General features: G+C 53.8%; 1 protein-coding gene across 2 annotated transcripts; it reads left to right on the top strand.

Annotated features, from left to right (window-relative positions):
- The first annotated feature begins 1,094 nt into the window (after positions 1 to 1,094).
- On the top strand, positions 1,095 to 17,638 carry DEDD2 (death effector domain containing 2). Of its 2 annotated transcripts, none has more exons than XM_082677133.1 (5): positions 1,095 to 1,164; positions 1,777 to 2,143; positions 3,873 to 3,980; positions 7,420 to 7,560; positions 16,332 to 17,638. In XM_082677133.1, exons 2-5 carry the CDS (start codon positions 1,816 to 1,818, stop codon positions 16,709 to 16,711), a joined length of 957 nt encoding a protein of 318 aa, XP_082533259.1. In that variant the 5' UTR covers positions 1,095 to 1,164; positions 1,777 to 1,815; the 3' UTR covers positions 16,712 to 17,638. The 2 variants fall into 2 exon arrangements, with proteins under 2 accessions (XP_082533259.1, XP_082533258.1); XM_082677132.1 differs by having other exon boundaries at positions 3,873 to 3,995.
- The last annotated feature ends 3,201 nt before the right edge of the window (positions 17,639 to 20,839 follow it).

The following is a 20,839-nucleotide window of genomic DNA, read 5'->3' as shown; positions in this document are numbered from 1 at the left end:
TACTGTGTGTCCGGCCCAGGATTGGGTTTCAATAGGTGACAACTAACATCAGGGAGAGGGGAAGGGACTCTTCGGAGGTCACTGCCTCAGCCCAAGCAGAGCTAGTGCTGAGCCAGTGCCAGGCACGACCCAGGCCTTCCGCCTCCCAAGGGGTGATAATTCCGGGGGTGGGAACAGGTCCGGGGAGGGGCCTTGTCTCAAGGCACGAGCGGGCCCTGACCTTGAGTCACGTAAGTGGGGGGCAGGGTGGCGGTGCTCAGGCATGCAGCCTTGATGCCAAATCTCCTGATAGAGACCTGCTCTTGCCAGAGTGAAACTGGCAGGTGCAGCTTAAAGAGGGGCTATTGGGAGTCCCCGTGACCTTGGAGGGCAGAGATTGGAAGGGGTTATGGGGGGGGCGTTAAGAGTTTCTTGAGGGGGGAGTCTGAGTGTAATGGGGGAGTCCTGATGGACTCCATCAGGAGGTGCACAGTGGAGATGGAGGGGCCTATTGTAATCAGGAAGGAGGTATTGATTCCTAAGATGAGATGAGGGAGTCTTGGTCTTGATTGGGGAAGGAACTTATAGATGGGGGATTTCTGTTGGATGAGGAGGGATTGCAGTCGAGATCATGAGATGGCACAGATGGGATGTAGGTCTCCAAAAGAAGTAAGGGGCAGTCTAACGGAGGGGAGTCCAAGTCCGGATCATAAGGGACCTGGGTGCTACTCGGAGCCAGTACGGTCGTGATTGTGGTCCTTTGCCATGGGTAGCTGGGAGCAGTGGTTAATGTGGGCGTCTAGGTCGTGATAAGGAGGGGGCTGTAGTCCGTGACATAAGTAGTTTCAACAGGTCGTGAGGGCACTAAGGACCCTGTAGCTTATGTCACCGGCAGAAGCTATCCGGCAAAATGGTACCAGATCCAGCCCAGACGCGGAACCGCTCTCGCTCTGCGCAAGCGCAGTACAGGGCGGCCGGACGTTACGGTTGGGGGCGGGCCCGGAGGGAGGGGCTTGGAAGCCTCTCTCTGCGCTTGCGCCTAAGGGGCGTGGCGGTCGCACCTGCGCGAGATGGGGGAAGGAGGAGGAGCGAGGTGACGCAGGCGTAATAATAGAGAAGGTGCCAGAAAGATACAAAACAAGTGGCCGCGGCCGTCGCCCAGGAGTCGTGAGGTGCCGGAATTCGGTGAGGATGTGGAGAGGCCTACAAGCTACTGGTGGCGGGTAGACCGGACCACCTGGGTGCTGGGGAGAGGGCGGTACCACCCTTACAGGGCGAGGGGGTCGGATTCGTACAGCGCCACCTGTGTGGAGCGAAGGGCTGCTTTGGTCGGTCCCATTGTAGGGAGCAGAGGGTCACTTTCGGACTGTACCACTTAGGTGGAGCTGTGGGGCTGATCGGACAGTACCTCTGGACGCAGCCAAGGAACATGTCTGGACAGTAGTACCCATAGTCAAAGGGCAATTGGCGGGGTGCCCCGCGTTGGGCCCCCAGGCTTGTTCGGACCGAGTCACTTAGTCGGGTGGGAGGCTTGTTCGGAACATACCACCTGGGGAGGGGCATTCGGGCTGGGCCTGCCCGACTGGTCGGAGGACAAGAGGGGTCTGGCGTCTGGACCTGTTACTAGGGGACCTCGGGCGATACCATTCTCTTGCGGGAGAAGGGGGAGGCTAAAACGGCTGGGATGTGAGGGTGGCCCTGCCCGGCGGCACTCGGAAGGGGAGACGCACTGGCGGGGGTGAGGTCCGGGCCTTCGCGTCGCTGATCACTGCCCCCTCCCCGCTGTGTGTGTTCTAGGCCCTGGTTCTGAGCTTATTCCGCCCCCCTCCCCCGGGTATGGCGCTGTCCGGGTCGACCCCGGCCCCGAGCTGGGAGGAGGATGAGTGCCTGGACTACTACGGGATGCTGTCGCTTCACCGTATGTTCGAGGTGGTGGGCGGGCAACTGACCGAGTGCGAGTTGGAGCTGCTAACCTTCCTGCTGGACGAGGTTTCCGGCGCCGCCGGCGGCCTGGCCCGCGCCCGCAGCGGCCTGGAGCTGCTGCTGGAGCTGGAGCGCCGCGGGCAGTGCGACGAGAGCAACTTGCGGCTGCTGGGGCAACTCCTGCGCGTGCTGTCCCGTCACGACTTGCTGCCACACCTGGCGCGCAAGAGGCGCTGGCCAGGTATCGTGGAATGGGAGGGTGACAGACTTCCGGTGGGGAGAGGGCCTTGCTTTCGCTGGGCCTCCACGGTGTCTGATATGGAGAGTGCCATCTCAGTACGTGTCCCATCGCACTCTTTCCTCCTCCCAGGGTATCAATGAGAAACACAAGAGGAAGGAGGCATGACATTGGGAGGGGTGAGCCTGTGGGATTTGGCTACATCAATAGTGATGTTTGTAGCGTCTGTTTACAGAGGGCTTACTTCTTGCCGGGCACAGCAGTAAGCCCTTCTTCATATGTACTATCATCCTATATCCTCCCGGTAATCCTAAGAGGAAGTCCTGTCACCGTCCCCACTGTACAGGGAAAGCAGTAGGTTGGAGAATTTAGGCAGATTGCCCACATATAACAGCTGAATCCTGTGTGCCCGGGGAATAGGGAACAGGAGATACAGCTTGACGGGACTGACAAAGTGTTCCATGAGGAGCAAACATTTGGGAGGAGTATCAAGACTGTAAGACAGGTGAACGATTTACTTTTTTTTATTCTGTATATGAAGATGATTTTATTTGAACGATTTACTTTTAGATGTGGTTATGGAAGGACTGAAACAGAGTAATGGAGCAGAGAGAGGAAGTAGGGAGTGGAATGCTTCAGAGTGAAAGGAGGCCCCCTTAAGATTCCATAACCAGGGCTTCCCTGGTGGTGCAGTGGTTGGGAGTGCGCCTGCCGATGCAGGGGATGCGGGTTCGTGCCCCGGTCCGGGAGGGTCCCGCATGCCGCGGGGCGGCTGGGCCTGTGCGTCCGGAAAGATTCCATAACCAGTCAAGACCTTTCTGAGAAGTTGGCGTTTGAACTGAGGCTGCACTGCCACCCTGGTGCATAGATCTCAGAGTAGGAAATTCCAGGCAGAGGGAAAGACAAGCTTTTAAGTCCTGAGGTAGGACTGAGTTTGGCATTATCAGAGGCCAGTGTGGCAGGAGCAGAGGTCAAAGTAAGGGCACAGAGGTAGGTGAGAAGCCATGCCACATAGGAGCTTGCAGATAACACAGATAGAAAGTGGGAGCTAGGATTTAAACCTTGCTGGTTTGTCTCCAGAGTTGGTGCCCTTAATCCTTGTAAGGGGAGTGCTCCTATAGGACAGCAGTCCTGAGAAGGTGAAGAGCCCCTTGTGTGCATTGGCTTTGAGCTTTTGAGCCCTTGGCGGGATTACTAGAGGTGCTGTGGCTAGTTTAGGGAGGGGTTTTGTGAGCTTTCCTGCCCAGGGTAAGCCCATGGGATTTGGGTAACCAGGAAAAAGGCATCCCTTGTGCAGAACTGACAGCATTTTTGGAAAAATATGTCTGGAGGTCAGGCTCTGGAAGAGAAGATTTGGGGACCCTGCAGAGGCCTGCTTACTCTTCGGGGCCTCAGGGAGAGCCGGGGGCAGTTGACGGATGGGGGCAGCCAGCATTGCAGGAATCCTGACCATAACTCAGCTTACAGGATAACTGACAGTTGGAGCTGCTGTACACGTGGATTGGGTGGCCCCAGAAGGTGATGAGTCTTTTACCCCGGGAGGCACCGAACAATTACTGGGCTGCAGGTGTTTGAGAGGGAGTGGGTATCTGGGCTTTGAGTTCTGGGGAACTCAGGCACCCTGTGGGGCAGGTTTTCTTCTGGGGTGGGGGTGAGGGGGTGGGAATTGGAGGCTGGGCCTGGGAGAAGTCGCAGGCTTTGAATACTTCATTCCATTCTTCTCTCCCCACAGTGTCTCCAGAACGCTCCAGCTATGGCACATCCAGCTCTTCTTCAAAGAGGACGGAGGGCGGCTGCCGTCGCAGTCAGCAGTCAAGGAGTTCTTCAAATGTTGAGCAGGGTCAGTGGGAGACAGGTGAGCCCAGCCCTGTGGGCGCGCCAGCAGTCTCTCTCTCTCCCTTCTGAACCCTGATGAACCTACCCCATCCTGACCCATCAAGGAAGGAGCCCGTGGGGGTGATTCTGTCTCATTTTTGCTTTGTGTTTGTGTGTGTGTTTGTTGTTGCAAAAGCACATGTCTAGAAACAACTTACGGAATTGTTTCTTGTGGTTTTATATGTCATTTAAATGGCACCACGTCATGGGTATCATTCTTCACATGGCTGTCTTTGTTGGACATGTTTCTGAGATTTATTCATGTTGGGTTTCTAATTGGTTTTGTTTAATTGCCATGGCAATTTATCCACTCTCCTCCCCTCCCCCAAGTTTTTAATCATTCAAACGTATTTCAAATATACCGAGAAGTGGAAAGATGAGTGCAGTGAATGTGTTTGTATCTTCCACGTAGACTCAGTAATTTTAACATTTTGCCAGGTTTGCTTTATGTGCATGTATGTGTAATTCTGTTTTTTCTTTTTTTTAATATTTGTTCGTTTGTTTTTGGCTGCGTCGGGTCTTAGTTTCGGCACTTGGGATTTTTCGTTGCAGTGTGCAGGCTTTTCTCTAGTTGAGGCACTTGCGGGCTCAATTGCCCCGTGGCATGTGAGATTTTAGTTCCCCGGCCAGGGATCGGACCTGCGTCCCCTGCATTGGAAGGTGGATTCTCAACCACTGGACCACCAAGGAAGTCCCTAATTCTGTTTTCTTTTTGCTGAACTCTTTGAAAGTAAATTATAGGCATCAGGACACTTTACCCCGAAATTGGCAGGCATCTCCTGAGAATCAGAAGATTGTCTGAAACCACTTCAAGACTACTGTCATATCTAAGAAAGGACAGAAGTACTTATTCTCTGATATCCTAATGGTCCATTTTCAGATCTTCTCAATATTGTCTGCACTTTCAGGATCCACTCATAGTTGTGTTGCTGTACATTCAGTTATTAGTCTCCTTAATCTCTTACTATGGAACCCCCCCCCCCCGCTACCCCGTACCTTTTTCTTTTTTCCCCCCATGACATTGACCAGGCCACTTGTTTTGTACAATGTCCTGATTGTTTCCGGACATGCCTGATAATATCCTGATGGTATCATTTAACTTATCCGTCTGTCCCCTGTAGTTTGGGAATCGGGTTTGGAGAGTTGGTTAGATTCAGGTTACGTGTTTTTGGCTGGAATGCTCCTTGGTTGATGCCGTGGTCTTCACATCAGGAGGCCTGGTTTTCCTGTTGTGAGTGAGCAAGTTCGATCACTTGGTTAAGGTGGTGTCTGCTGTATTTGTCCTTCGTACAGAGATATTTTTTCCCCTTGTGGTTAGTAAATCTATGAGATGACACTTTGGCACGTCGTGTTCACCAACAGCATCCCCAGTGGGTTTAGCAGCCATTGGTGATCTCTGCCTGAACCAGTTACTATATTGGTGTTCATGAAATGGTGGTTTTCTAATTCTTTCCTATGTCTATTAGCTGGCATTTTCTCAAGAGGAGTTTTACTTTTTTCTTTCCCTCCATTCCTCCCTCTCTTTACTTAGTGAGGGGTGTCACCATAGACTCATATATTCTTATTTATTTACTGTTATAATCAATTAGTTATTCTTCCTGATGTTCAAATTGGCTACATCCGGTGTCCTTTTGATGTGTCTCCATCATTCTTTGGGTGCTTCCTGCTTTGTAGGACTGCAAGATGGACTGCAAGATGTCCAGGATTCACTTGTATTTTCCCTTCCCCAGCCCTGGAATCAGCTGTTTCCAGAAGCCTGGTTTCTCTCAGAGGCAGCGGTATTTGGAGACCAAGATCTGGGTGCCGAGTATGCGCATTGTTTTTAGGCACTTACAGTGAACAGAACTAGAAATTGCTTTTCGTAAAAGTTCATATTAGGGGCTTCCCTGGTGGCGCAGTGGTTGAGAGTCCGCCTGCCGATGCAGGGGACACGGGTTCGTGCCCCGGTCCGGGAGGATCCCACATGCCGCGGAGCGGCTGGGCCCGTGAGCCATGGCTGCTGAGCCTGCGCGTCCGTAGCCTGTGCTCCACAACGGGAGAGGCCACAACGGTGAGAGGCCCGCGTACCACACACACACAAAAAAGTTCACATTAGCATTTTCAATTCAAACATAACATTATAAGGATTTTTTTTTTTTTTGGCTGCGCTGCTTGCGGGGATGTTAGTTCCCTGACCAGGGATTGAACCTGCGCCCTCAGCAGTGAAACTGTGAGGTTGTAACCACTGTACCACCAGGGAATTCCCTACAAGGACTTTTTTTTAAATTAATTTATTTTTGGCTGCATTGGGTCTTTGTTGCTGCGCGTGGGCTTTCTCTAGTTGTGGCTAGCGGGGGCTATTCTTCGTTGTGGTACGCGGGCTTCTCGTTGCGGCGGCTTCTCTTTGTTGCAGAGCCTGTCTTTAGGGTGCGTGGGCTTCAGTAGTTGCGGCACACGGGCTCAGTAGTCCTACGAGGACCTTTTTGTCTTACACTGAAAATCTTGGTTCTTGGTAACATTAAGACATGGATTTATTTTGCTTTATTTTACAACAATAATGAAATAGCTTCAAATTTATAACGTCAGTACCACTGCTGTGTCTACTGAATGAAACATAAGATATTTTTGTGGTTCTAATTGTTTTCAGAGTATATCCTACTGAGAGTTTACAGTCAGAATGTTCCTCCTAGTTACTTAAGGTCCTTCTTTTTTTCTGCTTCTTGTTACTGATTTTATATATACTAGATTCATTTGTTTCTGTTTAATTTTATGGTTTGTTTCTTTTGTTTCTTGTTAAATTTTTGAGTATGTTGTAAAACAGTTACGTGATTCCAAAGTCAAAACTAAAGTATGTAAGAAAGGTGTTCTTAGAAGTATCATTTCCATTGGTATCTTTCTCCCTCTTAGTAGATAATCAATTTCATTCATTTCTAACATAGCCTTACAGTGTTTCATCTTGCAAAAATAGCAAATAATGTACATATTCTTGTTTCCCCTCCTTTTTTATACAAAACATAGCAAACTGTAGATATTTGTTTTTCACTTGCTTTAGTTCACTAAGCAGTCTATTGTGGAAATTACTCCGTGTACTTTTTGCCAGACATTTACATTGTCTTCAGGTTTATGTGGTTAGGAACTATAAACAGAGCTCCAGCTACTGGCGTCCTGCCTGTTTCCTGGGGTGAGTAGGCAGGGTTTCTCTGGGGTCACACCTGAGAGTGGGACTGCCAGGTGGTGGGGTGTGCTCGTCTGTCCTTCCAGATGATGCTAACTTGTACTTATTCGCCATCTTATGGCCCAGGAAGCAGAGGGGCTCACCCAGGGTCTGACAGCGTGGAGTCCAGCCTTGAGCGCTTCCTTGGGCACCCACCTTGGTGCTCCACCCATCATCTGGTCTTCAACCTACACCATCTTTCTCTCCTCAGGTTCTCCCCCAACTAAACGGCAGCGGCGGAGTCGGGGCCGTCCCAGTGGTGGCGCCAGACGGCGGCAGAGAGGAGGTCCAGCCACCCCCCAGCAGCAGCAGGAGCCAGCCGGACCTACCTCAGAAGGCAAAGTGACCTGTGGTAGGTGTCTGTGCGTGCCTTGGGAGTGCATGTGCAGTGCCCGTTGCAGCCAGTAGAGCTGAAGGGTGGGAGAATGGGCCCTCATCTGGGGTGTGACACCCAGTGGGTGGGCAGCAGCTCCATGCATCTGTACAGCACAGTGGAATCCCTGTCTTTTCTGTTGCCTACTCGCTTGTCTACATCCTGCCCATAGTTGAAGGATTGTGTTGTGTGCTGCCTCCTCCAGGAAGCCTTTCCTGACAGTCCCCTGCCCTCAATGTCATTTTTTGTTGGAGGAGCCAGGCAGGGGCTGAGCAGCTGGGCCTGGCAGGCCTCAGAGCAGATGGGAGTTAGATTTTATTCTATGAGTCAAGGGCTTTCCAAGGGTTTTTAGCAGGGGAGTGAAGTGATCTGATACCAGTTTTTAAAGGAACTCCGATTTCATCTGGAAAATCAGTTAATAAATGAGTTACAATTTGCAAAGTGCTTAGAACAGTGCTGGACATGTAGCACATGCTCTGTAGGTGCACATGAAATAAATCCAACAAAGTGGAAGCAGGGAAACGAGTGGAGGGGCTTCACAGTCCAACAGGGATGAGGCAGAGGTCTGGCCTGGGGTAGTGGCATTGGAGAGGGTGAGAAGGAGGTGGACTTAAGGAAATAAACATTTTGGATATAGGGTTGACTGTACCTGCAGACAGGTGGGTTGGATGGGTTAGGGGACTCTGCTATGCAGACTCATGCAGACCTTGCCCTTAAGAAATTTCTCACTGGTCCTGAGGGGAGGACACAGGCACGGGTAGGGCGCACACTCTCTCACACACTCCCACACGCCCCTCTGGTACCCCCTTCTCTGAGTTGGGCAAGGCTCTGGTCACAGAGGGTATCAGCTGGTGAGAGGCTCAGGCTGGGTGGGTGGGGGTGGAATTATAGGAGGGAAGGTTGAGGGGCAGGTGGCAGCAGCTCTGCATCCCCCAGGAGACCTTGGCCTCAGGGCGCTTCCTCCTGCCATCTGCAGAGCCTCCAGCCCCCAGAGTGCATGAGCCTGCCTCCTCCCGGTGCCCATTGCGGTCTCCCAGACCCTGGTGGTCCTAGCCGCTCCCTAGATGAGGCTGTAGACACCTGTGCTGGCTGCTTTCAGGAGGAACAGGCCAGTGGAGCCAGCCTGAGTCCTCAGACAGCCCGCACTTGAGGGGGTGGCTGTTTGGTCGTGACTCTCCCCAGAGTCAGGAGTTAATTACCAGAGCCACCCGCTGGCTGGGTGGCCTAGAGAGTCACTGCCTCCCTAGGGAGCAGGCCAGGCTGAGGCCGTGAGGGGTCTTGCTGCTGGAGGCCTCCGTCTCTTCTCTGAGGGTGGGGAGGTTGTGACCCTGGGTGTGGCTGTCTCTTGCTGTGGGGTGTGGCTGCACAGGTCTGACTGCTGACTCACCAGGCAGGGTGGGGCTGGAGTGAGGCTTTCCCCAGTAGGGCCCTGAAAATGGAGATGGCCTAGTCCCAGGGGTGGAAGGAGGTCCCTCCAGACCTGAGTGAGGAACGGGTCGCCCATTCTTGCCTCCTCCTCACCTGTGATAGCTGTGGGGGTTGAGCCCCAGGCAGCTGCCTTCCACTGAGGGATAGAACCAGACTGAACTCCGGAGGCCCCAAGAGTGTGAGGAAGGGGCCATGGGGGATCCTGGGCTCAGACACAGGACCTCTGAGTCTCCACATCCCTCTCAGGGCCGTCCACTGCGCCCTGCGCTGAGCGTGCTCCTCACCTGACCTTGAATTCTCAAGACGGCCCTTGAGGTAGGGATGCCGTCCCCCATTGTGCGGAGGGGCAGGGCTGGGCCGAAGCTCGGGTTTGCTCATTTGGTTGTTCCACGTGTGTTTATAGAGCATTGACTACCTGCTTACATCCCACAGAAGGGACTGGAGGCCCCTGCCCTCATGGAGCTTGTGTTCTGGTGGGAGGAGAAGGCTAAGGGAAGGAAGAGAAACTTCAGATGTCAGCTGTGAAGAGAAACAAGCCAGGGGGAGGGGGTAGAGAATGATGGAAAATGCAGTTCTAGGTGGATTTTCAAGGTAGGGTGGTCTAGGAAGGCCTCTCAGAAGACAGGAGGAGAGGTAGGAGTGTGTGGACGGCTGAGGCAGGGTGTTTCAGATTGAAGGGACAGCAGGAGCAGAGGCCTGTGTGGGGACATGGCAGTGGTGGTGCTGGGACTGAGAGGAAGCTGGCAGGGCTGGAGCAGAGGGAGTGCGGGGAGGCTGCCAGGAGGTGAGGGCAGGAGAGGTGACCAGGGGCCCATCCTGCAGAGCCTGGGAGCCACGGGCCAGGCTTTGCGTTTGTTTAAATGATGGAAAGCAGTGGGAGGACTTGAATGACAGGCTGCGCTTTGCTTTTTTTTCCTTCAGTGTTTCCTATGGAGAAGAAATAGAAGCAGACAGATTAGCATAACGAATCCTGGCTCCCCGGCCCCCAACCTCAGCAGTTGTCAGGTCATGGCTCATCTTGTTTCATTAGCCACGTTGTTTTGGAGTCAGTTCCAGGTGTCCTTTTATTTCACTGGTAGATTTTTCACTGTGTATTTCTAGAAGATAAGAATTGGGGAGTTCCCTGATGGTCCAGTGGTTAGGACTTGGACTTGGCGCTTTCACTGCTGTGGCCCGGGTTCAGTCCCTGGTCGGGAAACTAAGATCCTGCAACCTGTGCAGCCAAAAAAAAAAAAACAGAGTAAGAATTCTTAAAAAAAAAAACACACCAAAAAAATAACAATAACTTCTTACTCTCATGTGTTTGCTCAGTGTTTTAATTTCTAATTCTTATAAATATTGGTTCTCTTAAGTCTCTCCTATTTATAGGATTCCTCCATCACCTCTGATTTCTCCCCCACCACCCTTGTATCTGTTGAAAGTAGTTGTCCCGTAGTGTTTCCCGAAGACTGGCTTTTGCAGATTGCTCTGTGGTAGGACTGACTGAACATGCTCCCCTGTCGTAGTTCCTGAAAGTTGTCCCGTAGTGTTTCCCGAAGACTGGCTTCTGCAGACTGCTCTGTGGCAGGACTGACTGAACATGCTCCCCTGTCGTAGTTCCTGAAAGTTGGTAGTTGGGCCTGGAGAGCCTTGATCAGATTCTGGTTTGATGGTTTTGTTTTTTTATTTTCTTATTTTGGCCATGCTGTGCGGCTTGCAGGATCTTAGTTTCCTGACCAGGGATTGAACCCCCGCCCTTGGCAATGAAAGTGCTGCATCCTAACCCCTGGACCGCCAGGAAATGCCCTTTTTTTTTAAAAAAAAATAATTTTAATTAATTAATTAATTAATTTTGGGGGCTGCATTGGGTCTTCGTTGCTGCGCGTGGGCTTCTCGTTGCGGTGGCTTCTCTTGTTGCAGAGCATGGGTGCTAGGTGCACGGGCTTCAGTATCTGTGGCACGCGGGCTCAGTAGTTGTAGCTCGAGGGCTCTAGAGCGCAGGCTCAGTAGTTGTGGTGCACAGGCTTAGTTGCTCCGTGGCATGTGGGATCTTCCCGGACCAGGGATCGAACCTGTGTCCCCTGCACTGGCAGGTGGATTCTTAACCACTGTGCCACCAGGGAAGCCCCCCTTCTGTTTTTTTTCAAGCTCACCTCCTAGGTGGTATTGTGCTCTTCCTTTAGGAAGCAGGCAGAGGCTGCTTGTCTCTTAACTGCCCTTGGTGGCAGCAGCTGCTCACTGCCTCCATCCATTAGTTCAGGAAAGGTTGAAGAACTTCACAGTGACACCGTGACTCTGGCTGTGCCTTGGGGACAGACTGGGGCAGGAGAGGGAGCCGGCTTTTGTCCAGAGGAGGTGCTGGTATTGGTGTGGCATTGGAGGGTGGGGTCTGTCCCTTAGAGCTTACTGGCTGATTCTCTCTCCTGGGCACAGGTCCTCTGTGTCCCCAGCCTTTCCCGGAGGGAAGACCTGAGTGAGAGTCATCCCTGGCCCCCGGCACAGGGTCTGGCACAGAACGCTGCTCACCTGCTCGCCTGGGCCTGTCCCTCATACCTTTCCTGATCTCCCACTGGAAAGCCCCTCCCATTTCCCTCTGCGGCCCATTCTGTCCCAGAAGAGAGACTGATGAGGTGTCGGGTAGAGGAACAAGAGAGTGTTGGGGGGCTTCCCTGGTGGCGCAGTGGTTAAGAATCCGCCCTGGTCCAGGAAGATTCCACATGCTTCGAGTAACTAAGCCTGGGCACCACAACTACTGAGGCTGTGCTCTGGAGCCCACGAGCCACAGCTGCTGAGCCCACATGCCACAACTACTGAAGCCCGCACGTGCCTAGAGCCTGTGCTCTGCAACAAGAGAAGCCACCGCAATGAGAAGCCCGCGCACCACAACGAAGAGTAGCCCCCGCTCTCCACAACTAGAGAAAGCCCGTGCGCAGCAACGAGGACCTAATGCAGCCAAAAATAAATGAACAGATTTATTATTTTTTTTTAAAAAGCGTGGGGGCCCACCTGAGTGCAGGAAGCGGGAGCAACTCTCCTCTGGAGGAAGACAGGGCCCCACCCTCCGTCCTGGGGGCAGGGAGCATCTCCCTACCATTGGCGAGGGACTGTTGACAAATGCTGTTGACCAAGCATTTGGTGTGTTCCTGGCCGGAGGAAACTATTCAGCTACCTTCAGCCTTCCCTGAGTGCTGCCCTGGCTCCTTTTCTGACCGCCCTGCTGCTTCTGCAGAGCAGCTGGAGTTGTCTTGGTATCCTGAGGCCACTTCCTTCCTGCTGCATCCAGCCTTGTAATCCTCACAGTGGCCCCATGAGAACAGGTACTGGGGTGAGGTTGTCTTATGGAGGAGGCCACCGAGGTGCAGAGAGGTGTGGTCAGCTCAGGAGGCCCCAGACTCCCTGCCCCAGCCTGCCAGGGCGTGGTCAGCCCTGCGCCTCCAGTTGTCCCCTTGTACCCTTTTCTACCATGCTGGCCCCCAGCCTGTGAATGCCCCAAGTTCATTTTTTGCCTCTGGACTTTAACACACACCGACCTCTTCTGGGAAAGTCGCTCTTCTCTTTTCACTGCTTTCCTGTCTCGACTTACTTGTCCTCTTTCACATTTTACTTCCAGTGTCATTTCCTGGAGAGGTCCTCTCTGATTGTTTCGATCTAAATCGTTCTGTATGATTTCCTCTCCTGACCCTTGGAATGTCTTTTAATTATGGACTTCTGTGTATGGTTGTATGAGAGGCAGCAAACAGGATAGGGATAGTTAAAAGAGCTTGGGCTCTGGAGCCAGGCATCTCGGTTGGAACTCCAGCTCTGCCATTTCCTGCCTGTGTGGCCTTGGGCAGGTGGCTCATCCTCTGTGCCTTAGTTTCCTCATCTACAAAAAGGGGACAATAGTACTGCCTCATAAGGTTGCAGGCATGATCAAAAAGGTCAATAGGGCTTCCCTGGTGGCGCAGTGGTTGAGAGTCCGCCTGCCGATGCAGGAGACACAGGTTTGTGCCCCGGTCCGGGAAGATCCCACATGCCGTGGAGCAGCTGGGCCCATGAGCCATGGCTGCTGAGCCTGCGCGTCCGGAGCCTGTGCTCCGCAACGGGAGAGGCCACAACAGTGAGAGGCCCGTGTACCGCAAAAAAAAAAAAAAAAAAAAGGTCAATAGATGTGAAATGTGTGACGGTAGTGCAGTAAGTACTATATAAGTGTCACCTACGGTTAAATTATTTTGGCGAGGAATAAAGAGAGAGTGTGCGTGATGCCCATGATTCAGGGCCGGGGCGGAGTGGTGGCTCAGATAACACACATCTCTCCTTTTCTCCAGTGGAGTTTCCCTGTCCTCCCCTTCTGTGTACTGTCCTCTTGTGTTTCAGACCAGAGGTTGGGCCATGTCTTCACCTGTATTTGGGATAATGAAAGTGCTGTGAGGACTCAGGGGTTAAGACAGGGAAAGCACCTGGGTAGGGTCTGGCCTATACAAAGTGCTCCTTGACTGGGGCTTACATGTCTTCCAGTCCCACCTGTGGCTCGTGTCTCCCCACCGTCCCTGGCACTTAGTAAATGTCTGTTGAATGGAAGGATGAATGGGACACATGAGGATCCCCCCTGATCCTGTCCTCCTTCCACCCCCACCATGCCCGGTGGGCTCTGGGTGAATAGACAGTTTCCACCGCAGGTGTAGTAGCAGTCTGTGCTGAGGATAAAGGCCATCTGGGAGGGGATTCACCTGGGCGGGCCACAGGTCCCGTGAGCCGGGCCTTGGTGGGTGATGGGCATTCTGGTCAGAAGAGGTGGACAGGTCATTTTGTGAGTAAGGCTTGTACTGGGACCACTTCCCTTGTGACTGGAGGGCAGGGTATGGGAGGATGTAGCTGGGATTGAAGCAGGAGGGGAGGGGAGGAGGTTGGCTCAGGGGCCCAGGTGAGAGAGGGCGAGGCCTAGGCAGGGGCTGTGGTGGTAGAGAGGTGAGTGTTGAAATTACAGTTCCTGTTTTGGGGTGCCTTCGGCATCTAGGCCCTGGGTCACATGCTTCATGAGTTGCCTAATGTAATCCTCATGACCCCATCGTGCAGCAGGGACCTCTTGTTTGTTTGTTTTTCAGATGGGGAAACTGAGGCTCAGAGAGGTGAGGTCACATGCCCAAGGCCCCACAGCTAGACAGTGGCGGAGCCAGGACTCGCCTCAAGGTCTGTCGTTCTCCGCCACCAGGCTCTGTGCCTCTGCCACTGAGCAGCCCGTGTGGCCTTGGACAGGTGCTGCTCCTCCAGCCCCCTGCCTCCCAGCCCACGCTACGGAGGCGTGGTTAGACACTCGGGAGTCCAGGATGTGGGCCCAGAGGTCTTATCTGATCCTTAGCATGGAGGGAGGCAGGTCTGAGTGTTGTGGGAAGTCCTGGGGGCTAAGGCCAGGTAGGTTTTCCTGGGCCTCAAGCAGAGAGGGTGAGCTTCCCCTCAAGGCAGAAAAAGGAAGCATTTGGGGTTTGGGGTGGGAGGAGGAAGTGGGTGGTGCTGAGAAGTCGCCTGGGGAAGCAGGGACTTGCCTTCTACTTTCTGCTCTGTGGTGACACAGTCTTTGAAAGGTGAAAGGAGTCAGGGGTATGACACTTCCCCTCCCAGAGCTTCAGTTACCTCATCTGTCAAATGGGTTCATTGTGGCCCCTGCCCCACAGGGCTGATCAGGCTGAATCTCCAAGGGCAAAGCCTTTGGCACATCAGAGCTGCTGGTGGCTGCCATTTTTTAGCACCCATTGGTGGACCGTCATTTGAACAGGCTTTCCAGTAGGGGTTGTCCCCAGGTTTAGGCAGGAACCTGGGCTCAGAGAGGTGGTGACTTGTCCCAGGTCACATAGCTAGCGCCTGAAGGCTCCTGGATTAGAATCAGCTCCACTGACCTGAGGCTGCTCTGTGGGGTGTGAGAGAGTCAGTGCCCTCTGTCATGCCTTGCTACTCCCTGGCCGTGCGACCTTGGGCAAATCATTTCTCTTTGCCTCCATTTCCTCATCTGTAAGTTGGGGTGACAATAGGGCCTGCCTCACAGGGTCGTTTGTGAATTAAATGAGTTCTTGTGATTCTGCTGCTTGTCATTTCCAGCTTATAGCAGATCCTCAGGATAGCCTGTGTTGTGAGTGCAGAGGAAGTTCTGTTAGTAGCCCGATTCACAGGTGGGAATTCAGTAATCCCACAGGGAGGTGATATGCCTGATATCACATTTACAGGGATAGCCTTGGAAGTTCCGTGTCCTATCCCCTGCACAGAACTGCCACCATATTTGGGTGGATGTAGGCAGGGTTATAAGTGACAAACACAACTCAGACTGGCTTAAGCAAAAAGGAACTTGGTTATTGCTGAAGATCCAGGTGCTCCACGCACACGTGATGAACCTCAGGAGTCTTTTCCTCTCTGTCCTTGGCCTTGTGTAGGTTTCATTCTCTCCCCTCCTGGTGGCAAAACGGCCCCCAGCAGCTATGGGCTTAACAGCCCACCTTCTTGGCAGCCTCTGTGGAAAGAGAGCTCCTGCTTGCAGTAGAGCCAGCCCAGTTCCAGCCTTGAGTCTCCTGGGCCTGGTGCTTGCTTGGTGGTTGTGGGGCTGAGGATATGACTGGCCCCACATGAATGTCCCTGTTCAAGGACGCAAGAGGGGTAAAGCTGCTTACCTAAAAGCAAGTCCATTCATTCGTGCGTTGGTTCTTTCACAAATGTGTATTGAGTACCTACTGTATGTCACGGGGCTACACTAATGAACAAGACAGACAAAAATCCCTTCCTTCAGGGAGCTCACATTGGGGGGGAGACAGGTGATAAGCCTGACGGTAAGGGAGAGCTTAGGGTAGGTTAGAAGGTGATAAGTGCCTTGGGAAGAAATGGAGCAAGGAAAGGGGAACTGGGAATCCCGGGGCCGGGTGGTGGTGGTAAACAGGGTGGTCGAGGTAGGCTCACTGGGGAGGTGGCCTCTGAGCAAAGGCCTGTAGGAAGTGAGGGAGTAAGTCCCGTGGGCGCTGGGGAGAGAACACCCCGGGCTGAAGGAGAGGCAGGGCCGGGCGGAACCTGCCTGCTGGTGGGGGGGGGGTGGGGCAGCGAGGAGGTGGTGAGGCTGGAGTGGGGCACATGAGGGGAAGAGCAAGGCCACCAGGTCAGGAGGTAACAGGTCAGACCACAAGAGAGAAGCCGAGTGAGGATGTCATCCGTACTTGGGTGTGGTTACCAGAAGGGGGAAGGTTGTGGGGCTGGTGCAGTGCAGCCCACAGTGAGGGGCAGCAGGAGGAGGCTGGAGGGAGCGAGGGAGGGTGGCGGTTCCCCTCTTCCCCCTGGCCCCGCTGCGCCGTGTGTCGGCCCCTCCCTGACCAGTCCCTCCTTCTCCGCAGACATCCGGCTCAGGGTGCGAGCAGAGTACTGCGAGCATGGGCCGGCCTTGGAGCAGGGCGTGGCATCCCGGAGGCCCCAGGCCCTGGCACGGCAGCTGGACGTGTTTGGGCAGGCCACGGCGGTGCTGCGCTCTCGGGACCTGGGCTCTGTGGTCTGTGACATCAAGTTCTCAGAGCTCTCCTATCTGGACGCCTTCTGGGGTGACTACCTGAGTGGTGCCCTGCTGCAGGCCCTGCGGGGCGTGTTCCTGACTGAGGCTCTGCGTGAAGCCGTGGGCCGGGAGGCTGTCCGCCTGCTGGTCAGTGTGGACGAGGCTGATTACGAGGCTGGCCGGCGCCGCCTGCTGCTGATGGAGGAGGAGGGGGGAAGGCCCGCCTGAGGCCTCCTGATCCTGGATCTGGCAGGACTGACCCCACCTCCTAGCCTCTGGGCCACCTTCTCCCCTGGAGGATGTCGACCATCTCTACTCCTAGAGGACTGTCACTCTACTAGCTCTGAGGACTGTGACAGCCAGGCCCCTTGATAGACCCTCCCACAGGATGTGGGCTTTGAGGCCTAAACCACTTCCAGCTGAGTTTCCTTTCCAACCGCCCCCCCCCCCCCGCGCCCCTTACCACCCCCCCCCCCACCACCCCGCCCATTAGGTGCGTTCCCTCAGCTTCAGGAGGCCAGGGGCTCAGGCCTGCAGATCCGAAAGGAAGGGAGGCATAGCCACACACCAAAGGCCCCTTGCACATCGTATTCCTGACCCTGGGCTGTGTGCGTGCACACACGCTGCCCCCTCTGAAATCTCTCCTGGGCTCCTGCCCTGGCCTGTTCCACTTACTGCTTTGGCCTAAGGGCTTCTCTCTCAGGATCTCTGATTATACCGCCCACCAACCCTGAGCTTCAGCCACACCAGTGGGCACTGGAGCTGGGGTGCATCTGGGGCCTGCTCACCTTGCCCGCACATCTCTACAGCCAGCCGGGCTCTGCCCAGCTTCCACACACAGACCTGGCTCTCCCCCTTCTCCTGCTCCCCGAAGCTGGACACAGATTTGCACATGGATCTGCACCGAGTGTCACACATGTGTTGCAGCGGCATCAGACCAACTGTGCTGTTTCCCAGGAGGCCAGGACCAGGAACCAACTTCTTTCTCAGAAAGGGAAGGCAAAGGCTTGGGGCTGATGGGAAAGGCCTTTTACGAGTGACACCAATAAAACTGCCCTGGAGAGGGCATAGGTGGGCATCACGGCTGTACTCTTTCCTTTATGGGCTGGAGGAAGGAGCTGATTAGAGCCTGGGCCCAGTACCAATCCCGGAGTTCCTCGCCTGGTATCTGGCTGGAGGGTGTGCAGGATGCTGGACCATCATGTGCCGGCTGCTGCCACGGTCTTCCCCTCCTTTTGGCTTCAGTTTCCTCATCTGTTGAAGGAGGACATACTGCCTTGGAGTCATAGACTCTCTCAACCTCATTCACACATGCTTCGCTCCTGTATGTCCTTGGGAGTGCTGGTATTTTTTAACTAGTTCGGTGAGGTGGGCTAACTGTCTATCTCCAAGGCCGACAGAGCCCAAGGGTTTGGAAACCAACTGGGTCGGCAGCCAGTGCTCTCTGCCTAGAGCCCCTCTCCAGGTGGCTCTTCACCCCTCACAGCTTCTGGACAGTTACTAACCTTAAATCTGGATCTCTGTTGTTTCTCCTCCTGAGGCCAAACACTACTTCCTGCTGCCCCGTGGCTGCAGCTGAGGTTGTGGCCTCTTGCTGTTTCCCTACTCCTTGTTTTAAGAGTGTAGGAACTCAAGTTCCGTACACAATACTGGGAGCTTTCCTTCCTGGGCGAGAAGGGGACCTGGGCTGGGAGTTGGGGAGGGGGAGGGCAGGGATTCCCAACTGCCGGCTTTTCTTGGGGGAAAGGATGCAGCTATCCACGCCTGGGAGCCTGTCCTGGACCCCTGACCTGTGTTGATATACAGGGATACAGCGGCAAGTCTAGGAGTTGAATCCTGTCCAGGAGTCAAGACCTGATCCATCTAGTTGCTGTGTGATCCCAGACTGTCTCCATTTACCTTCTCTGGGAGGGAGGTAATGTCTGCTGGGCACCTAGATAAGATCTATTTAATACTTAGCCAGCTGTGTGAAGTAGGGATTTTGGAAGTGACTTGCCGCAGGAGTAGAGAAGCACTGAGATGGAAAACAGCTCTCCACTGGTGGATGCCGTCAGGTTGGGAAAGCAGGTGGGGGCTTCCAGGTGCTTTCTCCTTCCCTCAACTAGGGGAGTCTCCTTGGCTGGTGTGGGACACAGGCTTTCTTTTCACGACCTGTCAACATTTGGGGTCTTCCTCTACCTGGGGCTTCCCGTGCTTGGGGGGTGGGGGCTGCTGCTTGACCTGCCCTGAGCTAAACTTCAGCGTCCGCCTCTCCCTCAGGCCCTGGGGCGTCTCCCCACCAACCTCCATGTTGCCAGCGTTGGGCCCAGCCTCTTTAGCGGACAAGATTCAGGCCCTGGCCCTTACCCACCTCCACTCCCATCACCAGTTCAGTTCCTTGCTGAAGCCCCCGCCCCCTGCTTCAGCCCCGCCCTATTCCTGAGGCCCTCACTCCTACAAGCCCCGCCCCATGCCTTAGGCCCCGCCCGCTCCACCCTTTTCAGCCGGGGTCGGGGGTGGGGAGCGGGGTGTGCGTCTTTCGTGGCAAATGCATGGCGGAAGTAAGGGAGCCTAGCCTTGAGGCCGCGGGAGCCGGAGGCCGCGGGAGTCTGCGCAGGCGCAGTGTGTGCCAAGAGTCCGCGGTGGCAGGAACCTCGAGGCAGTGCCTTGCGCTTCCAGAACCTGCCTGCGCGCATGCGCTAGGGAGCTCGCCTGGGCTTGCCAGAGCCCGTGTTGGGTGTTTGACAGAGTCCTGAGGAGGCCTATTAAGTGGGTCAGACCCAGGCTAAGAGGACAACCCAGGGAGGTCAGAGAGCTTCAGAAGTCGAGAAAGATTCTATGGGGCAGGACATGGACAGGCTGCAGCCAAGGGAAATAGGGGCCTGTGGGAGCTCAGAGGAAGGCGGGCCATGGTTTCACAGAGGAGAGGAACCTGGAGCTGGCTCTTGAAGGATGAGTAGGAGTTCAGCAGAATGACAGAGAGGGGCCATTCCAGGCAGAGAACATTCCTCGAGGAGGCCTTAGGGAACATTCCTGAATGGGATGTAGAGAGACAGATGGACTGAGTCAAAGGTAAGTGGCAATGCAGAGTCAGCCACGCCCTCGTTCGGTCAGCAATCATCTCCTGCCACATTGCTAGCAGACACACAGGGGCCCTGACAATGACAACGTCAGGTGGTAGGTGAGGCATGCCCAGTGTACCTGCACAGCAGCACATGTTCCGAGAGGGCTCCTGGTTGCCCAGCCCTGGGCTGGCTGGGCTCTGCTGGGGATCCTGAGAGGACTCTAGCCTGGGTGCTGGCTCTGGACAGCTCCTGTTCTGGTGGGTGAGCCAGACTGGGACACTGGGGGTCACAGCCCAGAGTGGTCAGTGACTGAACAAGCAGCAGAGGCTGGGGGTGCTCAGATGACCCTGGATGGAGGGACCCAGGAAATCTTCATGGATTGGGAAGCTCCCTGTTCATTTTATTAAAAATTATCACCACCACCGCCGCCACCAAGATACTTTTTTTTTTTGGCCATGCGGCATGAGGGATCTTAGTTCCCCGACCAGGGATCGAACCCACGCCACCTGCAGTGGAAGCGCGGAGTCATAACCACTGGACCGCCAGGGAAGTCCCGCCAAGATACTTTTGTGAAATATAACAAATACCACAATATAACATATAAATGTGAAATATAACATTCAGAAAAGTGCATAAAACATAAATTGTACAGTTAATAAGCTGTTGTGAAACACCCATGCCTCCCATGATAAGACATACATTAGCAACACCCCAGAATTCCCCCCACCCCCTTTCTGTCATGTGCACCCTCCTGATCACAACTCCTCTTCCCTAGCTAGGAACACTATTCTTTCTTTTACAGTAATAATTCCTTGCTTTTCTTTAACTTTCTAGTTTTATGTCACTCAATGAAATAGTTTTATCTCTTTTTGAATTTGATATAAATGGAATCATACAATATGTTTTCTGTTGCGTCTGGTTTCTTTTGTTCAACCTTGTGTCTGTGAGATTCTTCCACGTTCTGTTTATTTGTAGTTGACTCATTTTTATTGCTGCATAGTATTCATTGTATGACCATCCCACAGGTAGTTAGTTCATGCATTGCACTGTTGATGGACATTGGGTTGTTAGCAGTTTGGAGCTGTACTGTATAATGCTGTGAACATTCTTACGTGTGTGTGTGTGTGTGTGTGTGTGTGTGTGTGTGTGAACAAATGCTTTTTTTTTTAAAATTTATTTTTGGTTGCGTTGGGTCTTTGTGCGTGGGCTTTCTCTAGTTGCGGCGAGCAGGGGCTTCTCTTCATTGCAGTGCGCGGGCTTCTCATTGCGGGGGCTTCTCTTGTTGCGGAGCACGGGCTCTAGGCACGCAGGC

Source organism: Grampus griseus (genome assembly GCF_964374135.1).
Source record: "Grampus griseus genome assembly, chromosome: 19".
Taxonomy (NCBI): domain Eukaryota; kingdom Metazoa; phylum Chordata; class Mammalia; order Artiodactyla; family Delphinidae; genus Grampus; species Grampus griseus.
The sequence above is the reverse complement of the archived record's forward strand: the minus strand, read 5'-3'. Positions and strand labels throughout refer to the sequence as shown.

Excerpts from the sequence above, each read along its gene's own strand:
- DEDD2 (XM_082677132.1), top strand. The coding sequence starts at position 1,816 with ATGGCGCTGTCCGGGTCGACCCCGGCCCCGAGCTGGGAGGAGGATGAG. Across the intron at positions 3,996-7,419 it reads GCAGGGTCAGTGGGAGACAG|GTTCTCCCCCAACTAAACGG; the intron begins GTGAGCCCAGCC and ends TTCTCTCCTCAG. Across the intron at positions 7,561-16,331 it reads AGAAGGCAAAGTGACCTGTG|ACATCCGGCTCAGGGTGCGA; the intron begins GTAGGTGTCTGT and ends CCTTCTCCGCAG.